The sequence below is a fragment of the Nothoprocta perdicaria genome, unplaced genomic scaffold (genome assembly GCF_003342845.1).
Source record: "Nothoprocta perdicaria isolate Ctin4 unplaced genomic scaffold, notPer1 scaffold_43, whole genome shotgun sequence".
NCBI lineage: Eukaryota > Metazoa > Chordata > Aves > Tinamiformes > Tinamidae > Nothoprocta > Nothoprocta perdicaria.
In genome coordinates this window covers 4,291,667-4,319,491 of record NW_020455677.1, presented here as the reverse complement: position 1 = coordinate 4,319,491, position 27,825 = coordinate 4,291,667, and the positions used below count along the sequence as shown (strand labels likewise).

The 27,825-nt window shown below is 42.9% G+C and overlaps 1 protein-coding gene across 1 annotated transcript in view; it reads left to right on the top strand.

Annotated features, from left to right (window-relative positions):
- PLB1 (phospholipase B1) overlaps positions 1-21,285 on the top strand; it is a 73,313-nt gene extending 52,028 nt beyond the window's left edge. The window contains exons 44-57 of the mRNA XM_026046302.1: positions 1,613-1,673; positions 2,347-2,405; positions 4,737-4,795; positions 6,029-6,072; positions 7,258-7,357; positions 8,662-8,713; positions 10,477-10,557; positions 11,632-11,697; positions 12,255-12,349; positions 13,466-13,547; positions 14,917-15,021; positions 16,101-16,196; positions 19,534-19,608; positions 20,135-21,285. Of these exons, the coding sequence (XP_025902087.1) occupies positions 1,613-1,673; positions 2,347-2,405; positions 4,737-4,795; positions 6,029-6,072; positions 7,258-7,357; positions 8,662-8,713; positions 10,477-10,557; positions 11,632-11,697; positions 12,255-12,349; positions 13,466-13,547; positions 14,917-15,021; positions 16,101-16,196; positions 19,534-19,608; positions 20,135-20,356 (1,197 nt within the window). The 3' untranslated portion in view covers positions 20,357-21,285. The remainder of the gene's footprint in view (positions 1-1,612; positions 1,674-2,346; positions 2,406-4,736; positions 4,796-6,028; positions 6,073-7,257; positions 7,358-8,661; positions 8,714-10,476; positions 10,558-11,631; positions 11,698-12,254; positions 12,350-13,465; positions 13,548-14,916; positions 15,022-16,100; positions 16,197-19,533; positions 19,609-20,134) is intronic.
- Positions 21,286-27,825: the final 6,540 nt, after the last annotated feature.

Sequence of the window (27,825 nt, the reverse complement as noted above, 5' to 3'; positions counted from 1 at the left end):
CAGATAGATGACATCCACCGCTCTGCCCTCATCTATCCAGCTAGATATTCCTTCGTAGAAGGTGATCAGGTTAGTCAAGCAGGATTTCCCCTTGGTGAATCCGTGCTGGCTACTCCTGAGCACCTTCTTCTCCTCCATGTGTCTGGAGAGAGCAGCCAGGATGAACTGCTCCATCACTTTCCCGGGGATGGAGGTGAGGCTCACCGGCCTGTAGTTACTCGGGTCCTCCTTCTTGCCTTTTTGGAAGACCGGAGTGATGTTGGCTTTCTTCCAGTCCTCCGGCACCTCCCCCGTTCTCCAGGAACRGGGATTCCAGATTATGAAATGCTCTTTATGCCTTGGGGTCTATGAGGAACAACAACTACTATTCCTTCAGCAAGTCATAGCTTGAAATGCTCAATAGGGAACTAACAGGAGTTGGTGGTTAATTCTTGCACTTCAAGATCTATTGTTGAGACAGTGAATATGATAAAACTGAGACACAGTAGACTGCAAGAAGAAGGTTCTTCTCTTATCTAAAAATAAGCCCAACTGTCGATTCTATCCTCTTGAAGYAGTTTTTAACCAGAAAGTTAAAATGGTTATGATACAACCTCCTATATTGTGCTGTATATAAGATTTTTTTGATCTCCTTTCCCTCTTTTGATGCTAACCTCATGAAACTCTTGTACTTCCTGAAGACCACTAGTCTGTGTAGCTTTTGTCTAAATGACATATCACAGAACAACTCCAGTTGGAAGGGACTTCAGGAAATCCTTAGTCCAACCCTTGTCTCATCACCTCTGAGATCAGAATGAACAGMTATCTCCACTCTTACAGGGAACTGTCCCTCACCACCGTTACAATTTTTGCCTTGTGATGTTTTCAGCTAATATTCTTGTTGTCATTATRAAAGAGCATAGGGTAGGATGTTCATCAGGTGCCTCTGTGAGTGAACAGGGATGTTTGTGCAACATTTGATTTGACTCAGTTTCATCACTGATGGAATAAGCATAATAGCTATGATATTATTTGTGAGTATATAGTMAATTATAATTACTTAATCAGATTTAAGATTGGCAGCTCAGTTTATCTGAAACAGTTGAGGCTTTTAAGAAATATTATATTAAGTTAAAGCAAAAGGTTGTGTGCAATATTTTAATATTTCCACAAAAAAGGGAGCTTCTATTAAGATATGTAGGGAATAGAACTTTGCAGAATGTTTTGGTTCTTTTTGTTGCTTGTTCATTTAAATCTGAGATCACTTCAGATTGGAGCAGGACTTCAAACACGGAGTCCTCACCTACTAAACCAAGGACAAAATCTCCAGGCTTTAAAGAAGGGGGGGGGTAAAGTTGTCACTTCTGACAAATTTTCATAAGAAAGATATATCTAGATGACATGTTTGACTCTAGAAAATGGTATGTTTGGAAAATTTCACCAAAAAGGTGAAACTGGGCAAGACTCCACAAAGAGAAAGGGAAAGATTCTTATCCATGTACACTTAGCTAAGCACCAAACTAGAATATCCATCTTGATTTTATTTTTCTCTTAATCGTGGAATTCAACTACATAAATATTCCATATAATCGTATAACTGTAAAATGACCAGACTTCTTGTTTATCACTTCAGAACTGGGGTAGTGACCTGTTGTGCTCTGACCAGACTTTATCTAGACCTACCCCGACATCAGGTGAGAACTTCTAAGCTGAAATCAAAAACAGGAAAGATTTCTCATTTTATTTTCAAAACAAGTAAGATCTGGAAGCTGTAAATCCTAGATGGAAGGGAAGCAGTAAAGACCGGCACCCTTAGCAGAAGGTCAAGAAAGTCTGTCTTGCCATATACAGCAAGCTCTGCAGCCCAGCAGGTGTTTCATGTCATCCTACTGTAGCATGATTAAAATCTCCTGGACAAGTTAGTGGCTTGGCAAGTCTGACCGACCTGGTGAACCCACTGCGATGAAGAGCACCAAAGGTGCCCTCTGCATAGTTGAAAGCTTTGCAAGAATATAGCTAATGGGAAATATTGATCTGTGGGCCAAACCTTAAAAGCAATTAAAATTGAATGAATGTATGCATCTCTAAACGTATCTAATCTGTTTTTATTTCATCCTAATATGACATGTGGAAGCTGCTTTAAGATCCATTTATTATCCTGTTAGTTAAGGATATTATAAGCTCTTGCAATTTACTCACGATGCCTTTTGCTTAGCTGACAAATAGAACTTTTTTAGGCTTATTTTCCTTAAAAGTCTGTAAAAAAATCATCAAATTGGAACTGACAGTTTTGTTCTTTATTTTGATGAGCAGCATTTTGTGTGTGTGTGTGTTATCAATAATTCTGCCTTTTTTTCCCTACTGTAGTGCATGAGCTGAGTCCTGTTGATATCAAAGTCATAGGAGCACTAGGAGATTCCCTGACTGTGAGTACTGCCGTATTCCCAGGTTTAAAAAAAGGAGGGAAAAAGGAACCCACCCCCTCTTTTTTCTTTTTTTTTAAATTTATTTTCCACTTGTGGTGTCAGACCCCATCACTCAAAAAGCACATTGCTTTGACTTGGCAAAGCAAAACTCATCCACCTATGTCSTTTCACAAAAGAAATAGCTCGCCTGATGGGAGGCGAGTGATATGGGACTTGTGTAATCCACTAATGAATAAGATGGGCCATAGCAGAAATGGGATCACATTCTGTTTCTTTTGTGCATTTTTAAAAAAGGCACATCTGATTTGAAAGGAATAGTCTTTTCTGACACAAAATCAAGAACAAACAATTGGTAATTTTCATGTAACGAAAGATGTTTATGAAAACTCCTGTGGAAATAACTAACTGCAAAATGGAGTGTTTCTCATTTAAGATCATTCTGACATTCAATATTTCAGTGTTTTGCATTCAAATATTGCTTCCGGGGTTGGGCAAATATTGCTTCTGTTTAAAACTGATATATTTCATGTACTGAGAAAATGCAAACTGAAATGAAAAAGAATAGGTACAGAAAAGAGGCAGTGAATAAGTATAGCAGGGAATACTGCAGATCTGCACTGAAGCTCTTGAAGGAAAAAGTTTCAGAATTACACAACAGTATAGAATTGTTCTGGCATGAGATGAAAGCAAATCTTGGCGTCAACAGTCCTGATGACTGACTCCTGAGCAAAACCAGTGCTTGTTCTGGCTGCTTCAGCTCTAGTTAGAGTTCAGAGGGAGTTGAAGGGGCTGAGGCCTTCAAATGACCAGGCTTATCTACAGGCGAGTGTGCCATGTCTTCACCTCCCCATTAGCTGTGATAACTGGATGTGTGTGACCTGAAATAATCCTGGCTTTGCCCCCTGCTGAGCTTTGAGCTTTTCTTAGAAGACCTCAGTAATGACCCTGTGAGCCTTCCTCCTATCGATTGCCATGACTCCTAAAATTAATTGCTTGACTTCCTCCTAGCAGGGCACACGTCTCCTTCTAAATTTTCATTCTCTTAGTGCAAGAAACATCTGAGAATGCCATAGACATAAGGGCCAAGATTTTGGGACTCGAGGTCCTTGTCTCAAGAGCAAGCAAGACCCCTCTGGGTTGCAAATGGCATTTCGTGTTGTTCTTGCCAGCGGCAACTGGCACTCGTCTCTGCAGTGTGACTGGGGCTTTTCTTAAGGAATTTAAGTGTTACTGACAGGGGAGGTGGAAATTAAYAGGTCGCCTGAAGGCCCTGAATGCAGTCAATGTTTATGGCTGAACTTGCACCGCGATTTTTTGAGGAGTATGAAATGAAGTGAAACCACTAAAACTATTAAGCTTTGGAAGATCCTATTTTCATGATTTCTGTCCTGAATGCAGCCAAGGTGGTGACCTTGCTAGAAGTTAAATTAAAATAAAATAAAAATTAAACACGCACTTATAAGCCCWTGAGTTTCTCAAAACCATCACCTCTCTTCTGTTCTGATGTCTTTCCTTTGTTAAAAGAAGAGGTATTTAATTTCACACTGCAGGCAGGCCAGTCTGAGTCTGGGTACAGCTGGAGATTAATGAAATACTGAGCAATTTAGTCATGCCACTWCTTGGACTGTGTCTGTTTTTTGACTTCTCAGCCCCAGTGCACAGTGAAAGTAATAGATTTGCCAACATTGTATTGGAAAAAAATATATATATCCCACTTGTACATCGTCAAGTTGGTGGGTTACACTAGCAGACTGATTCTAACAGAGAAAAGTGGATTTTACACAAAGAATTTGTTTCTCTGAGAGATTAAAAAAACAGTTCCTCTAACTGGGATTTCCCCCCCCCCCCCCCCTTATTCTTAGGATTATAAAGTCTTGTTCAAATCAGCTCTTTTTCTAGGAAATGTCAAATTGAAGCATTTTCCAGTAGAAAGGGCCGGGGGGGGGGAAGCTGTTGATATTAATCTGAGTCCCCTTGGGATAATGGAATAGCTTTATTAGAGGAGTAATTTCCAAACTATATGTTCTTGATCTTGTGGTCTGATGCCTTGTGGCAGGACTAAATCTCCTCTGATGCTTTGTGCCCTGTTATCTAGTAGAGTTGGTCTTGCATATGAGAAGAACATGAATTTAAACCATAAGAGACAGGGTTGCCTAGGGGGCAAGAATATTGGTGAATCAGAGAATGAAGTATGTAAGCTCCRAACGAATATTTAAAAACTTTGATGAATGCAGAAGGAAAATGCTTTGTAATCAAAATATCTGTCTGTAATTAGTCTTTAGCATTTTTTTTATCTAGTATTTTGTAAACAATTCTTCCTTTCCTTTTCAGACTGCTGTAGGAGCTCAAGCAACAGACCCACAAGGAGAATGGAGGGGGCTTTCCTGGAGGTAAAAATGCTCTGGTATTTTTGTCCACAGACACCTGGGTGTCTGTAGTCACATACTTGAGAAGATGAGAATGATATRTCCTAAATAAGGACCTGCTGCCACAGCTGTAGTAACTAAATCCTGCTCCATCCAACCAATGCCTATCTGGAGGGAGTAAACGTGGAGATAAGAGATTAAGAGCAAGTATTGCTTGGTGAAGACTAGCAGATGGAGAAAGAAAGGAAAGAAGAGCTGCTTGTCAAGATGGGATGGAAGAGAAGTGGGAGAGACTCTTGCAGGAGGTGGTTCTCACCTAGGTCTGCCTGCTGTCAGTGTGCCCCAGTCTGACTGTATTAGACTGTTAATGMTAGTGTGTTTTCAACCTCCTGCTAATTCCTCTGCAGGTGATTCAAAACTTTCCTGATACTGTGATTATCTACTGTCATGATTATCTACTGTTTAATGATAGAGATTATAGATTGTCCTGGAGTGCTACATGTATATTAAAAAAAAAAAAAAAAGTGTCTCATGGCTAAACTTGTTTGAAAAGAATAGCAAAATGATCAAAGACAATATATGTCTGGGTAGGTGCAAACCTTGATATCTTTGACAGTGGAAGGAAACTGCCTGCTATGTGTAGAAGTGCATAGAAAAGCACATGCACGTATATACACTTCATCCTTTTTTTCCTCTCCTGCATGTATAATGTAGGGATAGGTCTGCTCAGGAGAGGTTAATAGGGGTGGTATAGAAACCTATTGCTCATGCAGACAGGAACATAGGCAAGCTTTAAATTCTAGAAGCAGAAGTCTACATTTCAGAATCCCTGATCGGTCATTAATGASCATTTAATGCAGTCTCCTACGTGAGTGCTGTTGCAGAAAGTTCACATGGAGTAACTTTGGTGAGGAAATACTTTGGGAGGGGGCAAGATATTTTTGAGATATATTTATTATTTATTTTAGTGATGGGATCACACCAAATATGTATGAGAAAGCTATTTCTAACAGCATTTTCTATTACTAGGCTGTAGTCATAGTGCCTGCCTTAGCRGTTTGATTTCATCCCAATCTCCTTTTAGTACTTTCCCTGAATTCCTACTGGTGTTGTGGTTTATCTTCTTAGTCCTGTTCAAGGTTTGTCTTTTTTCCTTCCTTTCCTTTCTTGGCTGCTACAGCAGCAACATATGGTGACAATAAGACAGATGGCCGCAGGATTAGTTTTACTTAGTGCTTCTGCTCTTTCCCTTTGTAGTATTGGAGGTGACGGGACCCTGGAGACTCAGACTACTTTACCCAGTGAGTATCCTGGAAAACCAACATGGTGAAAGAGAAAGGCATGTATTATTCTCCAAGTAGTCCAGGCAGATGTTAGGAAACATCTGGAAATGGTCACAGAGTCCTCCCAAGCAGTGCAGGATGCCTGACTCTTATGGACACAAGCAGATCATCTGAGTCACAGCTGCAACACAGGCTGAACTTATTAGCTGTACACTCCTTAACACGACAGGATCTGCATGTAATTGTAACATCTTTTTGACGGCACTGATGAGGAGCAAATGTGCTGAAAGGTGATAGAAGYTCAAGGCTGACCTGCCCCTCCTTTGTTTTGGTTTGTGCTTTCCAATGTCTGATGATATTAGCTGTGGACAGATGAAGGAYTGGGAAGCAATTAGTGGCCCATCTAGCAAAGGCTGTTGACAAGGTTATGGTTCCTCCCAACAATTTCAAGCTGCAAAATTGCAATGGAAAAAAAAATCTAAAAATACTATAAATTTCTTGTCCTAGTATTCTGCTTAACCAGTGGCTGTACAGTTGCCATGGAAACTGTAAGTGGTCAGTGGGACCATAAATTAGAGGGTGCTTGGTTCACAACAGTTCATCTCTTTGTATGTGATCCATGCTGGGAAGCGCTCTTGACAATGCCTGTCATTGTTGGGAGTAAAATTGGTTAGCTTTGGCTTGTRCCCCCCACGCCTTTGTCTAAAGAGGAATAGAAAGCGCATTTTATTATGCACGCAGCATTGTAAATAKGACTATGAAGAGGTTTCAGACAGTGTTACAGACACATCATGCTTCCCCAGGGAGGGTTTCGGTGAAATCTCCAAATGCAAGATAAAACTTCTTTGCATTAAATATGGGTAGTTGAGGAAGGGTGAGGCAGATCTCTGTGYTTAGAGCATCTGAACAAACACAAGTATTAAGGCAGATAGTGGTGATCACTCCAGCACTCATACCGAAGAATGTCACACGTCCTGGAAGACCCTTAAGAGAGATAATTGCAGCACTTGAGCTTCGATGCTCAAGGCAGGGATGTCCAAGCCCCGGAGGCAGGGATGTCCATAGCTGAGTTAAGGCGGCAACAACAAATCAAGGGAAAGCCCAGGCTAATATTTTCCCCACTGGATTGGTTTGCACTCCTACAGGAAGCAATACTGTTTATCCTGTGACTGGCTAACCATCACATCTGCTGCTCCTTTTCAGATATCTTGAAAAAGTTCAACCCCAACCTCTTTGGCTTCTCCACTGGCCATGCCAAGGAAACAGCTGGATTCAATGCAGCGGTGGGCGGCGCCAAGGCAATGTAAGCACAAATGCCACCAAGGGAGGGCAGAGAGGGGTGAGAACCCATGGACTGGCAGGTTATCTTTGAACTGCTGGTTAAGGCTGAGTTAATACTGGTCTGCTTGTACTGTGCATATTTCTGCGGTCTGACTGTTGTCTTTTAATTAAAAACATTGAGGGATTTCTTTTTATCTTTTTTTTAAATTAGAGGAAGAGATAACCCCCSCCTTCATCTGGCTTCTGCCCAGTATCTCCAAGCCAATGCCTTAGTGATAATATGCTTCTAATTCTATCAGTTCCTTTTTCTACCCGATCTTTGRTATGCAGGTTCCTCATTCATTGTCAGATCATGTCTTTAAYTGGACAAAATTTATGATCATCTCTCAGTTGGTGTGTGTGCCTCAAATGATCACTTAGAAGCCCGCTGTTGCCCTAATTTGAAGTGCAAAGCACAACAGAATGAGCAGTTGGGTTTTCCTTCTATTCTTGAAGAAAAACTCCCCTGGTCCAAGAGCCAGAGTACATGAGAATTTAAATTGCTTATGCTGTACTTGCCCTATGGATGCTTGTGCAGTTTRTTTCTAAGACTTTGTCACTACATTTACCACAAGAGAGTCTCAGGGTAGCTAGGAAAGCATGTGGTTGTGAAATACTTCATGGATGTACCGAGCAAGGACTTTGGGCAATCAGCATGCTTCTAGGAYTGTAAACCAGTGCAGCCACATCTGTATGGCTGCTGGAGAGAGGCAGGGCTTGTTGGGCCAAGTATCTCTGTGCTAGTACGTCAGGTTTCCACCTCCTACCTCAAAATGGTTTGTGGTTCACTCCATGGATGTTGCATCTTCCCCTGGGAGGGRCTGGGACTCTCCAGCTGGAAAAATCACCACGGTGTCTCACAGCAATAAGGCATAAGAATTTAAGGGGCAGATCAAGAAAGCTGTTTAGGTCCCTGGCTGAGGAGTAAGCATCAAACCCCCTTGCTGGATTTCGAAGAAAGTTATGCAACTAAATGTCTCTGTGCATCTAGGGCTAAGTGATTTTCTCCAAACAAAATACATTTAAGCGAATTCTGAAATGAGAATTCATAGCAGTTGCCTGCCACTTGGCAGCCATCCTAACTGAAGCCCTTTCAGGTCAGATTATTCACTTTTTCAGCTGCTGCTGCTGTTCTTAACCCTTGTTTGTCTTCACTCCCTCTTGAGGCATTACTTTCCCTGTTCTGATTTCTGCTGCCTGAGGGTCCCTGACAGGAGGAGTGGGAGAGCAGGAAGATGATGCACTTTCAGAGCATGCATCTAAAGTGCTTCTCTCTCCTCTCTGTAGCAATATGTCATCCCAAGCACGTGAACTGGTGGAGCTAATGAGAAGCAGCTCGGTAAGTGGATGACTCCTCTGGGCCATCAGGGTAGGGAACTCAAACTACCCCTCAATGATCCTGTGGTCTCTGATAGGTAACCATAACTGATGGGATATTTGAGTGGTAAAGAGTGCTTTATAGAGGGAAGAAAAATAGTGKTTTTTTTTCTGTGTTTTCCACTGTGAAAACTCAATGGATCAGTCACTACCACTAGGGGATTAAATTTACCTATAAAATTCCACATAGGTATTGTGCGAGCACACAAGGAAGAAGATCAGTGAGAGACTAATTAAATTCATACAAGGATTCTAAAAACTGTAGTGGGGTGGATGGGAGGATGAGAAGATGGAGGAAATCAGACTGTACAGGTGAGCAGCGACCTTAAATGTGGAAGTTGTAAAGACTGAGCACAAGGCTGCTCGACTGGGGATGTGGTGACCAACACCAGCCGTGCTGCCCAGTTTGGGGTTTGAGTCTGGGGCAYGGCAGTGCTAGGGAGGTGGGTGACCAAGGTCCTCCCAGGGCATTGGGACCCTCAGAACCTTGGTTCTTACCTGGCAAATAGTAATATCTGGCCAAGATGCTCGGGGTGAGGGGTGAAGGTTTGGGGAACACAAGGTTTGGGGAAATTGGTAAGGGCTGTGTAGAGTTCTGGGGGTGAGAAATGGGGGGCAGTCTCAGTGGGCTTCCACACGTGCTGGCTGCATTTGCCCCAGCACATGGCTGTATGGGTGTCATCTTTTGGGGCTGGGGACAGGGCTGTGCAAGGGAGGGGAGTGCCTGGTGCTCCTTGGCGCAGGCTGACTGGAAAAGGAAGGTGGTGAATAAGCAGGATTTGTCGAAGCACGTGTCTCCCTGCACCAGCACACTTAATGGGTGCTGTGTGCTGGCCCTGCTATCGGTTACTCCACGTTACTGACTCTCTGGCAGAGTGAGGGGAGCTGGCACTGGAGTAAAATAATAGGAGCTTTGCTTTATTCCCTGCTTTTTGTGCTGCTTCAAAAGGAATGGGGGGAAATCCCTGTTGCACTTTGTCTCTTGTAAAAGGCTTCCCGAGCAAAGCCTGGGGTTAAGGAGGAGTTTGGAGCAGTGAGCGATTCCCAGGCCCTTCCTCTATTTGTGGGCTCCTCTCGCAGATGTTTATTATGTAAACGCACCGCTCCAAAAATAGTTGTCTCCGAGTGCTCGCTTCGTGCGGAGCGTTACAAAGCGCTCCGCGTTCCAGCTCTCTCCTATTGTTAGCTGCGCTGACGCGGATGCTGCAGCTGCCCTTATATGAGCTGGCTGGAGCCGCCCGCCTCCTGGCCGCYCTTCTATTTCCATCCAGCTGCCTGTCCTCTGGAGCGCGCCTCTCCCTCCCTGGCAGCCCGGGCTGCTCCCGTGAGTCACACAYGGATCCTGCTCCCTGCCCCGCGCCGGCCGCCGGCCGCGTCCGCCCGTGCCTGGCGAATCCCGCCTGCCCAGCGCCGTCCTGCAGCTAGCATCCATCCCGGCGTGCTTCCTGGTGCGGAGACGCACCAGGCTCCCTCCTCGGCTACCCTGGCAATGTTTCGACTGCCAAAGGGAATTTCTTTCTGAAAGAACAAGTGAATTAGGGCCAGGCGAGCAAGCAGTTCATGTTTTCCCCTCAGACTGTTTCCTTCTGCCTTCTTAACTCAAAACCTCCCTTCTGCTGTTCTGACCTGCTGCCTGCGGCCTGTTTCACCCTCCTTGTTACCTCTGCATGGCTAAGCAATTCTGAGCCAGGAAGACGCTGCAATCTGTTCTTTATGTGCCTCTAGAAAATCAACTTCAAGGAGGACTGGAAGCTGATCACTGTCTTTGTTGGAGGCAATGACCTGTGTCAGTACTGCTTGGACAAGGTTGGTATCTCCGAATTAGGCATGCTAGTCTGGGCACTTGGCAGGTGACCAGCTTTGGAAATGTAGCCTGGGCACATTTTCAGGAAGCCAAAGCTCCTCTTTGTCTAAAAGAGCACTTAGACCTGCTGTTCCTTTCATCTGTATTGTACCAGAAGGGAGCACGCAGAGTTTAKTATTGGGGCTCCATAGCTCTGGACTGATGCATCATTTAGAAGCCAGAAATCTGCACCGTACTGAACAAAACATGGAGTATAAAGTGAAGAGGTCTCCCAGCCCAGCTAGGCAAAGCGTTCAAGACAGTATAGTGTCTTATATATGTTCTTAGAGACATGGATGAAGTTTTACTCTGGAAAGAGTCTCCATGCAARAATTCTTGGAGATACCTGGTTATTGCATCAAAAAGATGCCAAATGAAACTCAACAGTTTCTAGTGAGAGGAGTGACTTTTTGGCAGCTATCATCCCCTCTAGAAAGGTTCCCATAGCACAGACTGTGGGCCTGGACTCCAGCCCATGGAAATGACAGGTATTGCTCAGTCACTTTTCCTTTTCTTCCCTTTGAAGGACACTAACTTGCGCTTCTGCCTGCTCCGTTTAGCTACATCTTCACAATTACCCTCACAAAGTTGTTTTGCCYGAGAATTTTTTGAGAGGCCTGACTGTCTCCATCTCCACTTCCCTAAATTGACAATTTATGAAAAAAAAAATTACTTTGTTCATAAACCAAATACCTCTAGCCTAGGCCCCATGAAAGACACCATGAAATTGTGAGGTGTGATTTATGGAGTCATTTATCGTGGAAAGGCTCTGCCAAAAATTATATAAACCTGGGGGATGGGTCTGCAGAGATTAAGGGAATGTATTAGTTACTTGGAAAAGCAAACACTGTATAACCTCTGTGTGTGTGGCAATAAATCTCTTGATCCAAAAAATATTATCTGTGCTACTAGAGGAAGAAAAAGGAGCATTGAATCTGTGCATCTTCTCATGGGGCTCYGTCCAGTTCAAGCAGTTAAGCTCCTTGATTACTGAAAGGAGACTGATCTTTTCTTGCTGTTTGTTTTTATTTGCACAGGAAACTTATTCAGTAAAAAAGTATATAAAACACCTTCAGGATACTTTGGATATTTTCTATAATGAGGTAAGGTTTTAAGATATGTTAGCAGACTATGTTCCTGGCAAACTTGGTGATGTTTGTCTCATCCCGATAGACTGTCAGTGCTTGTGTTTCATTCAAGGTCATCTTCCAAATAGCTGCAGTTGTAATGCAGCACTGAGGAGAAGTTTAACGAGTGTGTTAAATAATGCCCTGAGAAAGAGGGCTGCTGCTTCAGGAGAAAAAAAAAATGTATTTCACACCGTAAAATAAACACTGAGTCTGTCCTGCTACCAGTTTTGATGGCAAGACCAACTGCCCAAGGTGTTTCCTACTCTAGAGAAAAGAGAAATGTCCCAGGGAGTGAAGCCCCCACGTTTCAGCCAGCTTATGCATGCTGCCACTTACCTTCTGGCTGACATCCATGACTTGCCTCCCTGCCTCCCTGCTCCTTGCCCTTATACACCACCCTTCCACATGCCAYTGGGTGCAGTCAGTGCAGTTTGCACTTGCTCTCTGACCTACCCATCTTACTTCTTCCTCACTTTGTAGTGCTGTCGTGTTCACTGACTCGCTGTGACTGTTTGTTCTAATCCCTGCAGCTCCCCAGAGTCTTTGTCAACATGGTGGAGATCCTAGAGATGTCTGGACTGCGTCAGATAGCAGCAAGCTCCTCGGAGTGTGCCGTGGCAGAAATGTGAGTAGAGCAGAAGTTCACCTTTCAAAGGGCAATTTTTTTGATCAATCTAAACCACTGCTACAGCATGACATCCATACTGAGCTTTTCAAGCTGCTTTCATTGCTGCCTTTAAGTGAATGCACTAGTTCCCATCAACTTACTATTGCTTCTTCCAATAATCTGGCTAAAAGACATGCACCCATAGTTGTACATCATCACTTCGCTCAGCTCTGAGGTACAGGTTGCAGCACATATAACATCACCACATAATTGTCATATTACTGAGCTTCAAAGCCTCTTCATCTATAGAGGCCGGCACCCCCTTCAGTGATGCCTACCCTATTCTGGTAAGCAGAATGAAGAATCAGAAACTGCTTTTCACACCCAAGGGAGGAAACTCAAAGAAGACTTCTTCTTTCTCAGTGTTCTTTGAGTTATGATTTACAGAGCAATAGTGACTTCATAGGAGCCAGTATGGGCATGAAAAAGCTCTTTAGTGAAGCAGAGAAAGGTATAACAAAGACCGGTGGCTGGAAGCTGATGCCTAATGAAGTTAGGCACCTGTTTTATAATGAAAGCAGTTAACTGCTGGAAGACACTAGAAAGGAAAATGGTAAATTGACTGTCCTGCTTGATGTCTTCACATTACTACCAGATCCTCCTCTCAGTATACATTTCAGTCAAGCAGACATAATTATCCCTTGATACCGGGGTAACAATGAAACACAATCGTTTCAGGAGTCATRTTTCATGAGCAATTTGGATTCTGTCTTTAAACTCCAAGATTTCTGAAAATTCTCCTGAAAGCAGAGTAGATTTTTTKTTGTTGTTGTTATTACACACCACATGCTTAGTCTAACATGTTGTTATTTATTGCTAATACGTGGCACAATATACACTTTGTTCCTGGTTCTCAAGAATTCTGAATCCTGCCTTTCTTATTGGCTTTAACTGGACAGGAGAGGTTTCAACAGGAATATTTTTCTGATGTGTCTGCCCATCTCAAAGCCAGTAGGGTGATTGTCCTCCATTTGAGCTTTTGAGCACTTATGCTGAGCTTCTTGAAACCAAATCTGTTGCTAAACATAGACTGTTCCATGTTAACTATTAATTTTAGTATTTCTTTCTCTGAAGGAATTTTTGCCCATGTTTCTTAACCCCCAAGGAAAACTCCTCTGAACTGCAAGAAATGAAGAGAGTCAACAGAGATTTTCAGGTAACACCTTAATTCTGAAACAATCACCTGCACCCGTTTCTCTACATTTTTTTCCCCCTCTAGCAGTTTCCCTCATTTCTGTTCCTCTCAAATGTACCTTTACGGATGTAAAGGTATGTACAGATGTAAAGGTAGGTACAGACATACCTTGAGCAGATAGGTAGGATCAAGTGTGGCTCCAGCCCAAAACCCCAGCCAGCTACCTGGTTAGCAGCAATACAAATCTTTCTGTGCTGCCTTATTATTTGATCCCAGTTCTGAGATGGAGAGAGATTGAGACCACTCCTGTTTCCACTTACTATTTGGGCAGCTGAAAAGGAGTTGCTGACATCTGTTTTGTGTTGGTTTTTTGTTCATCATGAATCTGGTGAACAGTTTTCATAAATTAACGCATCACTGTAAGGGTGACAAATTAACTTTCATCAGCTGTTTTGTGGTAACACTTAGGCTATTTCAGTTTGTTTTCCTGRTATTTTTTTCCCCCACAAGCTGAGACTGTATGTATAGATATTTTACCATGGGGTCAGCTTGTAATCYGAGAGTAACTTGTCATAGCCTAAGGCATAGGATTCACTCCAACTTAACAAAAGCTCTAAAGTGCTGGAGCAGAAGAATCTTTCATCATTATTCATATGAAAGTAGGAATCGCTGTAACAGTTCAAATCATCTTCTCTAGTTCACCATTCTGCCTCTAGCAGAGGATGTCGCTTGGTGAGTCTGATAATGCTCAAAAAAATCCATCCTAAAATACATTCATATAATCCTGCCCAAGGAGGAATGTTTCTTAACTAAGGAAGTGGAGTTAAGAGTATTTGGAGATATGACCAGAAGCGCAAGAGTTTATACCCATGAACTGCCAAGTAGTAATCAGATGCTTTCATTATCTGCATGAATGTCCATGGCTGTAACTTTAAAAAGTAGCAGCTGACTTTCAATGCCTTCTTTGCTTTCTGAAAAAGTAGATGGAYTTCTAAAGCATCAGACTGACACTCTGAACTCATTTGTAACTGCTAAAAATCAGGGTTTATTCCTTTATTTGAATTCTCTGTAAACTTTAAATCTTGTTGCACGTTCTGTGGCACTGGTTTTATAAGCTGTAAAGTATGTTTAAAAAAACTGTCATCTCTACTTTTCAGATAAATTATCTTAGCCTCTTTGCGTTTTCCTCATGAAAAATCTCTTCATGAACCAGATTTATTTTCTTTGTCATACTCTGGAATGCCTTACACTATCCGGCTGAATTTATRTTAATGATTTATGGTTGTCTACACAGCGAGAAGTGTAATATGCATGGTTTTGTGATTGTTGACAAAAGCTAGATGAACCCTGTAAGTGACTTTTCTGCTTTTGACCATGCAACTCCACACAGGCTGAAGCCTCACAGATGGTCAACAGTGGTCGATATGAACAGCGTGAAGACTTTGCAGTTGTCATGCAACCATTTTTCCGAAACACCTTTGTGCCCCTGGACAGTGTGAGTGGTGTTTTTTCTTTTTTGTCATTCGGGGACCAGTATCTTGTTCTGTCTATATTATTATGATCCACGGAATGAGGACTGAGTCTTCTCTATGTAGTCTAGCAGTTCAGTGTGGAGCCTGTAGTGAGGGAAGCAAGGGAAGAAAATGGGGAGGATTGTAGTTCCTGTGAGTTAAAGTGGCTTTGGGAAACATTCCAAGTGTGCATGAATTAAATAGGARCACCCTGTGGCTTAATTTTTATTATATATTGGTTCCTCTTTTGGTTTCCCTATAGTCCGCATATGGGACTAGGACTAATATGTGCCAGAATTCTCTTCTGGTCTAAGTTATGAAATATGCTCGTGTTTTTGTCATGTGGAGACCAGATTACATATTGGAAAACGCTGTACGCTTGGTTTGTCCCAGCATAGAAATAGGAAGCCCCTTTGGAACCTAAGCCTAATTCTCTTGTTCTTGAGCCTTAACACTTTGTATACTGTGCCATTTGGTAAATGAAGATTAAGCATGAATCCTAGTTCAGATCACCCAATTGTGCATAATTCTTTTATTATATCACCACCATTGTGTTCTGACAGACTTGAAGTCCAGCATTTTGACAATGATAAGGCAAGTTTTCCATAGGAAAGATACTTGCTACAGCTGGATAAGCAAACAACTTTGAGCATTCACCTGAATTATAGCACAAACTTCAAATTCTGAGGCTGAGCTTAAGTAAAAACAAGCATCCAGTTTCCTATCAGTTCTTTGTGAGCTAGGTTATGGGTCAATGATAGTGTCCTTGTAAGAGCTATGATTGTCAGTTCAATGACAATTTAATTTTGGCATGGAAACTGCTGTCTGAAGTTGAGCAGACTGTTATGCAGAAGGTCTCAAGATGCAGTACTCAGCTTGTGGATAGATGGTACTTAAGTTTATGTACAGTGTCAACATAAGAATATATCACCACTAAGAATACCACTAAGAAGATTGTAAACTTGTGATGGGAATATGCCAACTTCAGTGTGGTTTTAGATACGGTATGTCAGATCTCTAAGTTTAATAAGTGCTGAGAAAACTATTTTGCTTTTTGTTGCAGAATGGAAAGCCAGATTTGAGTTTCTTTTCTACAGATTGCTTTCATTTCAGTGAAAGAGGCTATGCTGAGATGGCTGTGGCTCTCTGGAATAATATGGTAAGAAATTGCCATATAGAAACTTGTGTGTTTGTGATGGGGGTCACCACAAAAAGATCATGAGAAAGCTGTTCAAAATAAAACACTAGGGAATAAAAGGAGGGGGAATCCTGAGCTTCTAAGAAGAGGTCCTGGTTTGGCAAATGTTTTGTGTTAAATCAGATTCAGTCTATCCAAACATTCAATCTTGAAGGTTTCCAAAAAATACCTATATTGAATTAGCCTGCCCTTCTACAGTGAATTGTTACATACATGCAATTGAGTTTATGCTGCCATTAATAGTATAGACATGTTGTACCACCCACTCTAGCAACTCAGGCAATTCTAGTAGTCACTGAAACTAACGTTGAGCTGAGATTGTACCTAGGCTTCCTCTGCAGTCATATTCCTTCTGTCATTTGGGGAAGAAATGACAGCTTTTGAGTAGTGCTGGTGGAGTGTGTGAAGGGCATATGATGAACTTGGCGACTCCAAGGCTGTAGTTGCTTTCAGAGCAATATTTTTTCCACCGTGGAAGGAATACTATGGCATTTTTATGCTGCAGCTGCATTTGTTCCTCTTCTCTTATAAACACCAGTTCCCAAACACACTGTGCATGCTATCATAGGTCCTGTATCCTGGATAATACAAGAAACGGGCATAATTGGAGGCAAATTGCTTTTCGATTTAATCAATAGGTTGAGTGAAACAAGAAACTTGCAGGATTCTCTGGAGTGAACTTGAGCTCAAGGACTGGGAAATACAGAGCAGAAACCCCCGCAGTTGCTCAGTGTAGCGTATGAGCTGAAGGCCAGGATTATAGGAAGCAATATATTGCCAGTGTGTGCACTTGCAGTAAACCATTGATTTGTGCACACACAACAAATCTGCCTATTTTTCAATGTCAGACTTCACTCTCTGGGCATTCAGGTGCACAGTAAAGCCTATCAGGCTGCTGATATTAGGGCTAACAGTGGTCGGAAAGCCCCAAACAAATGTAGAAAACACTCAAATGCAAATGCCAAAAGCTGTAGGTGCAAGAAGGAGGGGGAAAAACGTACCTGGGCATCTGGTAGCATTATGCCAGGCTTCTCCTGCCACGTGGTGTTTCTGCTGGTCATTACTCATTCCTGAATCATGATCAGTCCCTTTTCTATGCCACCCAAGTTTCATCCTGCCCAGGCTGTCGCTCATTTCCTACGCACACAAGAATATTGATATAAAGCCTTCTCTTGGGGTGGTGGGAACCAGCTTTGTACTAATGTTAAGCAAAACTATTTACTCCAACAGAGCTCTGTTGATCTGTGTTAGCTAAAGATTTGGCTGTTTATTATTTAAATACAGTTCTGGTAACACATCTCTGTTTTCACTCTCCGTCCTTGTACGGAGAGGTTGTGCAAGCCTACTCTAAGGCTGGTATTGTTTTCTTGTTCCCTGAAAAGCTCAGCAGGCTGTAGGCTCGTGGCCAAGTGACAGTGCACATAAAGGGCAGGACTGTGCCTGGCCCTTGTGTGGGCACACAGGCATGGCAGTGGCTTAAAGGGCCTCTCCTTCCCCTGCTGCTCTGTCCTGCCCTATTTCATGGACAGCAAAACACTTCCAAGGCAGAAGATTCTGTTGTCTTAGGGACCCACCAGTCTACTGGCCTACAAGAAGAGCCCATGGACAGTGCATTTAGCTTGTCTTCTGTCTCCACGTTTGCTGCAGGGCTCTGCAGGAGCTGCGTGCTGCTTTCTTCCAAAAATTGGCCTTTACACACAGGGTCTGCGTGAGGCAGTTGTCCTCAGAGGTGAGAAGCTCATGCTTCTGAAGCAGAGGGTGCAGAGAGAAGAGGCAAATACTGGCTACAGAATTTTGCACCTTATCATCCATGTCTGGGCTCTAAGCCAGGCTCCTTACGAAGTGCTTTGGCATGGGAAGTGTTACAATTATCTACAAATAACCAGTTGGACTGCAGACAGAACACTGTAGGATGCAAGCCATGTAGCTTACAAATAATAGCAGCAGAATTTTGGCTGTTCCCTTTAAAATGGAACAAAACTACCAAAACAGTCTTCTCMACATTTGCTAGCAGAAAGGCCAAATAGTTAAGGCTTCTATGCACCATTTGCCTTTATGCAGTAGCAGAATCTGTGGCAATCGTCAGAACTTGGAATCCTGGAAAAAAAATGGAATCCAGTTGTTTTGCTTCTCATCTTTCCACATTTGTTAACTTTCTTTCCCTAAGTTTTTAATATAAAAGATGCTACCTTCCACAAATTTCATTGGTGGTTTTATTTTTTTTTTTTTTTGGTGTGTACTTCCACTTCTTATCATCAGATTGTAGAGGGAGTATTCCCAGTGTTTCCTTAGAGGAATCTTATTAGTAGACTTTCTTTCTTCTTCCCCACAGTGTATGTAGTGGAGAAATTGTTCCTTTTCCGCATACAGCTSACACATTAATCTCCTGAGGACAATAAATGCCTGTAAAGATAAAAGCAGAAGGCAACAGCACTCCTCTGCGCTGTATTCCCAGAAGTGCTGGATGACTGTTCTGCTATTCTCCGTAGACCACTCCTGAAGTCTTTACTTCAGGCGTGTTCATACRCAGTTGTAAACACTTTGGCTAACATGACTGAGCAAGCTCCTGCTTGTTGCCTTAACCAYGGTAACTGATGGCATGTGCGCTCCCAGCCAGCCACAAATGCCTGGACCTACTTTATTCTGCATACGAAATGCACTTAGGGTGAGCCTAGTCTATTAGTGCAGCTTAGCTGATAATATATAAGGCTCTGCTTAACGCAGCTCTTTGAGTCTGGTGAACATAGCCTGAGCTAAAACTATCAGGAAATTTCTTGTTTGAGTACAGGTTGTAAAGATTGGTGTGATCTCGTCCAATCTCTAACCTTACATTATTTCTGAAGCATCTAARCATCTTTCTTTCAGTGCTATGCTAAGTAACATAATTGACATCTGTCTTGTGGTTTGCTCCCTATGGTTTTTCCTGTCATTTGGGATGCGTGTATCGAGGGAGAAATAGATATRCATCAAATCGCTTTGTTTTACCAGTATATTTAATGAAGATATTATTCAGTGTTGTTTTCTTGTGTGCTGGGCACAAAAGGAAGGAAAGGCTTCTCAGGCACCTCATTCCTAGGGAGCTCTCCAGGAGACTCTGAGCAGTTGAGTAGATCCTCAGTGCCTTTGGTTCAYGAGTGCCACAACACTGGGAAACTTTCCTGTGATCTACCTTCTCCCACATTTATTCACTGTTCCAAGCATTAAAAGATTGGATAAGAARTTGTAACTACTCAAGGCGGGAGAGYTTGGGGAAGCGAACATCAGCATTATGTTTACTATTACTTTTCTATTTTTTAAGTTGGAGCCAGTTGGTGAGAAACAGAGTTACAACAACTTTACCCATGACAGATCAAAACTCAAGTGTCCAACCCTGGTAAGTACTGTGAAGATGCACATACTATTCTTTGAAAGTGTTTAGTTTTTCTCCTTTCTACTTRTTGGTAATGTTCACTAAAAGAGTGTTTTTCTGAAGGTTTAAAACAGCAAAAATACCTTCCTGTTCTATAACACGATATCACATGGGAGGTGTTTCGGAAAAACTACTTGAGATTTAATGCAAAAAAAAAAAAAAAAATCTTCCTCTCTATCGGAAGTCTTCTCACTTAAGCTCATTTTACCTAGTCTGCGTGTTTCCATTTGACTGCAGCAAATGAGTTGGGAATTGATGCCACCACTGCTGGTTCTGAAGCAGTTCCTCTTTTGTTCTTTCAAGAACCTTCGGCCTATAAAGCAGAAAATAGTTTTAATTCTTTTGGGCTGAAGAAGTCAGAAGGAAGAAGTGGTTGATAATCTGCTGAAGACTGAYATTCCCTCTCTGGGAAAGGGTGATGGCATATTGTGTGAATGCTGCCTGTTGAGTCATCTGTGGTCGGTAAAGCCCTTCTGATCTYTCTTTGTAGGAGAAACCCTTTCTTTTCACAGTAAGGAACAGTGGATTTGGAAATGCAGCTCCCGTTTCAGTGAAAACTGAACCTTCAGTTCCCTACTGGGCTGTTATTGTGGCAGCCGTGGCTGGAGTCCTGGCAGGTTCGCTGCTCGTCTGGGCTGTGTCAGCAAGAAGAGCCAAGAGATACCAACATGAGACAGGCACAGCAATGAATTTGAAGTCAACATCTCTGTGAACCTGAGGCAAGAAGAACAAATATCTATCTCCACTGAGGTTGCTCTGGTGTAATGAAGAGAGCAGCATTAAAAAAAAATGTTGAATATCAATCAAGCTCTTTTGTTGGCCAGTGATTTTTGGGTCCAGCATTTTAATCAGAAATATACTGTAACATAAACTTCTGCAGATCAGCCAGATGGAGGAAGCAGTTGAAAGAATTAAAACTTTTTCATGATGGGAAACCTTTCTCCATTTCATGAAAATTACTCAGGATGTCAATTGTTCACCTGAAATGAGGAAACTGTTCAAACCTCTTAACCCCTTTCTTGCACATCTGCTCCTTTTTCTTGTGAAACACTGGATCTAAAATGTTAGAAAAGAGTCCATAATTATTGCCTGATGTTTCTCAAAAGCAAGGTAAGTGAGGTGAGATGAGAAGAAATGCCACATGTTTTGTGTGTTAGATTCCAGCAAGACCATTGAGTAGGAGGTGCTATAAGGGCGTTTTACACTGGGAAATACAATGTCATGGCAAGGTCTTCAAGCCACTCTCTGAACAACCTAGAACATACCCATGGAAACCATGGTGTGGTGCTGAGCTGGAATATTGCCTTGGACTCTGGTTCTATCTGGGGTTAGAATGGAACTATGTCCCACTTTCAACTTCTTTGTTTGGACTAAATAGCCTGCACTAGTCTGGTATCATCTCGGCCATGGCTGCACTGGTTCCAGAATGATTCCTCAGGAACAGCAGCACAGCATGAAGTTATGAAGTCCAAACAAGTGTAAGGTATCGGACCGGCAGTGGCAAGCTAAACTCCGTAACCCTTCTTGCAGGATGTGTAGCATTTCCAGGACCCCCAGACTGGAGTCTCTTTGGTTGTTCTCCAGGGAAGAATTTGTTGAGTTCTTCCAAAATTCTCATTGGGAGTTCAGAAAAACTCTTTCCTGGAATTTAGATATTCCTTGTCTTATTCTTGTAGGCAGATAGAGGTTCTCTATTGTCTTGTTTTTTCATTTCATTGTAATTTCTTATGTTTTAATAAATACTGTGCTTTTTTTTTTTTTATTTGGAGCCAAAGCGTGCTGTGTTCTGGTCTAATTTTTTGTGAAGTGTGCTACATTGCCACTCCAGAAATGCAAATGAGCTGAAAATTAAATGGTTTTAGGGAAAAATCTGTGCCAAGATCAATAAATCTACTCGCTGTGGACAGTATTCCACACAGCCAGTATTCAAACTCAACCGTTCTCCAATTTCATCCCATCTTTGTATTTGCTGGGAGAGAAAAAATAAGTGTGGAAAGAGTGGGTAAAATGCAGATGATATAGTCAAGTCTCAGGAACTGTAGTTGCATTTGCCACTAATTTGATCTCTCTCAGCTTGGGTTATTACTAGTAGAATATTTATTTGCTTAAATGTTGTCTGGAGATGTGTGTTGGAGTTTTCCTGTGAGCACTATATGTAGTCCTAACAGAGAGGTATTCGGAAGGCAAGACGGAAGCGCCTGAGTGCAGCTTGGGCGCAAGCTCAGGCAGCCCCTCTCTCCTGCTCTTTCTGTCCCCGTTTGCACTGCTAATGCTGCACTTGGGAGGAAAATAAAAAGATACCRTTCTCTGCAGAACCTTTCGTCTACACTGGGACTCTCAAAGGAAGCTCAAGCAGTTCAGTGCTGATTTACCTTTCTAAATGATGTGTTTSTGTGTGCAGGGAGTAGGATGGAAGTCTTAGAGCATGAGTCAGAGCTACAAAATGCCATACACTTTCTCATGCTGCTCATGCTGGTGGCTTTTTTATTTTATTTTTTTTTTTTTTTCTGGAGATGGGTACAAAAGTGTCTTGGGTTTCATGCTCATGTCCCTTGATAGAAGAACTGTTTCCTCATTTAAAAGGCTTTATTTTGTTCTCAGCTTCTGAAAGCCAAAATATTGGAGATGAAGCCTGTTGGGAAGTGAAGAACCCAGGAGACTCCCAGCTCCCTTAGCATCCTGAAGTCCAGATTCCTCACAGAATAGAAATAAYTCCTGGGTGGGACTGCAAGATCGTAGGTAGTCAGTTCTCTTCAGCACTCAGCTCTATAAGGAAAGTTTTCTCTATAGACACTATAGAGCTTATCTTGTGTTTGCTCTGTGCTTCTCCTGCAACACAGGGCTCTTCCTTTGGTTTCATTTAGTTTCTATACCTGCAGCATAGCCCTACTGCACCACAAAGGAGCTGAAGCAGGAATTGGGGGGCCCCTTAATTTAGTCTCCAGAAGTACCTATTGGCATTTCACTTGTATAGACTGAAGTGATGAACTGCACTGACATTTAAAAAAAAAAAAATTAAAAGTCATGCAGTTTGCAGCTGCTTCCCAAGCAAAATTGTTTTCTTAAAAATATCGAAGCAGAGCATTCCTTCTGTGCTTAAGTAGAGGGAACATTAAGCTGGAATGAATAATGAATTATTGGGTCTCAATCTTGGTCCAAATTCATCTAGTGCAACATTAAATCAGAATGTAATTTATGCCTCCTGAAGTGTTAGTTCTTCATTTCCTTTTTTTTTTTTTTTTTCTCCTCCTTCCCTCCTCTCCTGAAGCAAAACATGAAGAGGTGCTTGGAAGCACCTTCCAAGTCTGTATGGAAAAATGCCTTAAATAGCTACTACGTTAACCTAGGATTATGTTTTGGCCATTTTTGTTCTTACTTGCTACAGAAAGCATCATTTCTGACGTATCAGTGATTTTATAGTCCCCTGTAAAAAGTTGCTTTATGGATCCTTGCTTTGGAGGAGACCTACAGCTCCATCCTCGGGAGCAAAAACTGTTCCCAGGATGTTTTAGGATATGGGCCTCGGCCACCTGGCTCAGCTCATTGTGAAGGGCCGGGGGAGCAAGTGTTACACTCTTGTTTTGACTCAGGAAGTAATCCAGGCTCCAAATGCTATATGGAGGCCAAGAAATGTTTTCAAGCATCTTGCCTACAGCAGAGTTTAGCAATTGAAATGCAATTTCTAGCCCCTTTTCACTGCTGATGGACCTCCCTCTTCTCAGGGTACAGTGTCTGCATTTTTTTTTTTTTTTTGCATAATCAAATGGTACAAAAGAATTTCATCTAGCATCAGTTTGCTCCATACTCCAGTTTAGATGTGCAGCAAACTTAGAGAGAGAGGAAAAAACTCTGAAAAGTAGCTGCAAAGAAAAGTTTTGCATCACTTTGGCAATTGCTGGTATTTCCTATATAACAACCCCTCCTAGCTGGTTAGATATAAATAAAACAACTGCAGGCATTCACTTTTAACTCTTTGTCAGTATGTTTTATGTTGGGGCATCTGGGCAGGAGATGTATTACTTGAAGGGGCATTTGGCTGAAATGTTGAGGTGAAACATCCCTCTTCATCCGTAAGAGAGGGGCTTTGGGAATTTTGCCACACAGCTATGGAAAAATTCTAGCTTCTCACAGCACTGCAATCAGGTAATTGATATTCCTTGTGGGAATTAAAGAATTTGCTGCTGTTTGCTCATTTTAGTCTCTCTAAAGGTGCCTGGGATTCTGGAAGAAGTGAGACAAAAGTCCTCCCAAAAGTGACTTGCAAGCAACTGGAAAGAAGCAAAGGGTAAGGTGGAAGTGTTTGTATCAGCACTAGTTTGCAACCAGAAAACAGGGTGGTGGAAGAGAGGAGAGAGGTTGTCCTACTTAAGCTTAGTACGGGCTCAGCACCTTTAGGTTTAACTATAAATGAGCAGCCTTGCCACAACTTAACTTTTATGGATACTGTTGAATTCCTGTCTGAAATCGGTAAGTTTTGCTGAAACCCAGCACTTTGAAACCCAATGCTATCAATACCTGCTTAACAGGGTAGGGAATTTAAAAAAAAAAAAAAAAAAAAAAAAAAGGCTTACCCACTTAGGTGGATTTTACTGAGAAACTTCATCTTTCTGGAGGTCAGGCACTTAGTGATTCACTGGACTGTGCCTTCCTTTTCAATCACAGCCTGCTAGCAGGATTTATGAAAGTCTGGCAAGAAAATGTGCAGGGAATTTAAAAAAAAAAAAAAAAAAAAAAAAAAAAGGCTTACCCACTTAGGTGGATTTTACTGAGAAACTTCATCTTTCTGGAGGTCAGGCACTTAGTGATTCACTGGACTGTGCCTTCCTTTTCAATCACAGCCTGCTAGCAGGATTTATGAAAGTCTGGCAAGAAAATGTGCAGGAAAGTGCTGTCAGGAGGAGTTTGGGATCTGTGAAGATGTTTCTGTGTTGGGTTCTTAGGCTTTCTAAGACTTGTGCTTCAAAGGGGAGAAAGTGTCATGCTGTATCCCATGAATGTACTATCCTTACAGGAAGGATTTATTAGCCMTTTGGATGAGCAGGGTTGTGTGGATGTGGGTCAGCAGGCACCAAAAGGAGTATTCTGCTATTGATCCACAGGCTGAGCCTGGAGTGAGTTATTTCAGCTAGTGACACTGGCTGCTTCCAAATACCTAATGCTGCTTTCTCATCTGTGTAAAATGGTTATTGATGGCAAGAAGGCAAGTGCACTATTACCTATAAAGTGTCCATATTATAGCTACCAAGTTTTTTTAATTCTCTTTTAGCCCTTTTTAACCCTATGCTACCCCGGAGGCTGTAGGTGAAGGGAAGCACTACCTGTGGGTGCAGACGGGCTCAGGCTCGAACAGGACAAAGTGCCCAAAGCAAAGCTGCTGCTGGAGCTGCTAGGCAGGGCTTTGGGTGAGGAGCAGCAGCAACATGGGCACTTCAGAAAAATCCGTTTAAATCCAGCTTCACGGCTGGTGAGTGAAGCAGAATGTCCTTTGGGCACTCTGAAACCAACGCGGTTCTGCGGTCAGAGCTCTCTGCTAAAGTCACAGGGGCCTGCCAGAGATTTATGTGCATTTGCCAGGTTGCTCCACAAGCATCCTCATCTGAAWCAGCTTCTGGACCAAAGTAAACCAGGAGAGTTGCAATATTGGGGAAGACACATTTCTAGGTGGGCTAGGCAGCACAAGTCAAGTATCTTGTGAAGATTTCTCAGGTTTGTGTGTGTCCTTTCAGCAGCGACCTTGCAACATCAAGAGCTGTCACGGGACTATCACAAACCTCACCTGGGCAAATACCACCTCTAGGGGCAGGAGCGCAGCAACCACCCTTCACCATCCCACAGCAAAASTGGGTCATCACGTGGGGTGAGGCAAGGAAAAGTACTGAAACAGCGGGGAGGGTTTGCAGGGTGCAAAGCTGAGCCTCAACTCCTGCAAAAGCCAGAGAATGAGGGAAAGGCTGTTGGTGGAATTGCTGGCCTGCAATAGCTCTTTGGAAGGTACCAGAGGATGAGTGGTGTGCTCCCAGGACTGCTTATGTGCTATAGATTAAAGTTTAAATACAAGAATGCTGGGAATGGGGCCTAGAACCCAGCAATACTCTCCGATGAACAGAAACAAACAAAAAGATCCCACAACTCTCTAGTCCATTTCTCCCCTCTCTACCTGTGTTTTACAGTGGTTTCTGCATAGTGGCTTAGTTTCCAACTACCACCACAATTTCTGCCTAGCCTGGTGTCTCAATGTCCTTCCAACAGGTATAAAATGTCCATCTAAATTTGCATTAAATGGAGCTTGGCATGTGGATTCCTTAACTCCTGGAAACCTGCTCCAAGGGCCAGACTGTGGAAACTTCCCATCCTCTTTCTGAGCAAAGGTCACTGACTCCCGAGGCTGCTGTAGACTTAACACTAGCATYGTATTTCAGGTACGATGGGAATATCCCTCCCTGCTCAGCTCCTCTGGGGCCTGAGGTGCTGACACAGCTGGGCTGTGGATCCCAGAGAGCCTCAGATGTGAGACAGACAAGGAGATGGTCACTGTGAGCAAATAGGGACGTGCAATAGCAGAACTTGCACTGCCCAAATAATTTCTAAAACCCAAATCCGCAACGTCTATGGATTCTGGAAAAGTTGCATGGATTTTTGTGAATTGCCTGTACAGGACTCGGTGTCTCAATCCCCCTGTCATCAACAGTCTGCTACGTGACATTTTCTCTGACTCTTGTCTGAATATCACACAAATGCCTGTCACTGCTCCATGTAATGTTTATCCATTACACACAAGCTGATTCTTTATCTGCTGCCGCTCATATGGCACCTCTTGTACAACCTCTTCACCCTTTCCCCCACTTGAGATGTCCTTTGGGGCTGCCAGAACCCTATGGTGCAAGGTACGTAAACAAGCCTGCCTTGCAACTGGGACATTCCCCTGGCTGCTATTTATTCCACGGTGAAATACTTGATGCCTTTGTTGAAGCATCATCCAGAGCACTTTGCAAATGTTTATGAGGGTAATTTCTGTGTCCTAACATTCCTAGGAGATTGTCTTATTACCCCCGCACTAAAGATGATGAAATTTGTGCACGGAGAGGTAAGAGATGCGCCCTGGGCTCTGCGATGAGTCAGTGCCYGAGCAGGAAATTAAACCCAGGACTCTGGCTCCACGGAGGCAGCCCACTTGTGCAACCACTACAGGACTCACCGCGGCAGCGTCACCACACTGGTCCCTGAACCGGCTTCATGCCTCTTTGCCCCTTTGCTCGAGGGCGGGCGCAGCAAAGCGTGGTGGGTCTGTGTCCGTGGGGCCCGGGAGCCCCCACGGGCCCCATCCACACGGGGCACCTGGGCAGGGATCCGACCCATCCCCACGGCAGGATGGGGATGGGAGCCCAGGGAATGACCAGCTCTTAGGCCCAGCTCCCGCGCGCCTCCACACCCAGCAAGGAGAGACCTGGCTGCACCCCTGCAGGCACCCGCACACACCTCCAAATCTTGCTGCACGTGGCCACATATGTCCTGAGGAATCTGAATTGAATCTGAATTGAACTTCTATTTTTTTTTTTTCTCAGAAAGATATTCTATTGGGAGGAAAAAAATAATGCTCTTTTTTTGTAGAAAATGGAGAAAAGGGATGACCCCCTCTTTTTCACTTGTAGAAGGTTATTGGTGTTTTTGTTTGTTTGTTTTGTTTTTTAATTTTGTAGAGAAAAATTGGTGAGGAAAAGTTKGTCTGCAGTGAAATTTTTCATTTCAGAATGGTATTTCAAAGCCTGCCGAGTTTCAGAATATTTAGAAGCTCGGGATGTTTGCCTCTGGATTTATTTTCCAGTTGAAAGCATACAGTTGAAGGATGTTACTGATTTAGGACCTTTTGATTTTTTGTGTGTTGCCATCCTGATTTTGAAATGGGAGCTAATTTTAAAATGTCAGCGTGTGCCAGAGGAAGGAAAACCTTTTCTTCAGGAAAGTTCAGCTGATTCAAAGTCATTTTCTACAAGTCAGGCTTAGCGTCCGCCCAGCTTGACAGCATCAACGTGTAGCTCCAGCCCAAGTGTTGCGGGTAAACACCCATTCTCAGAGTTTTTGTCTGAGGTATATGTGTCACGGGTAAATACCCACCCTCAGAGTTTTGTTTCTTGGTATGTGGATGAATTAGCCTCAGCAGCCCCTCGACTGCAGCTTGTACTG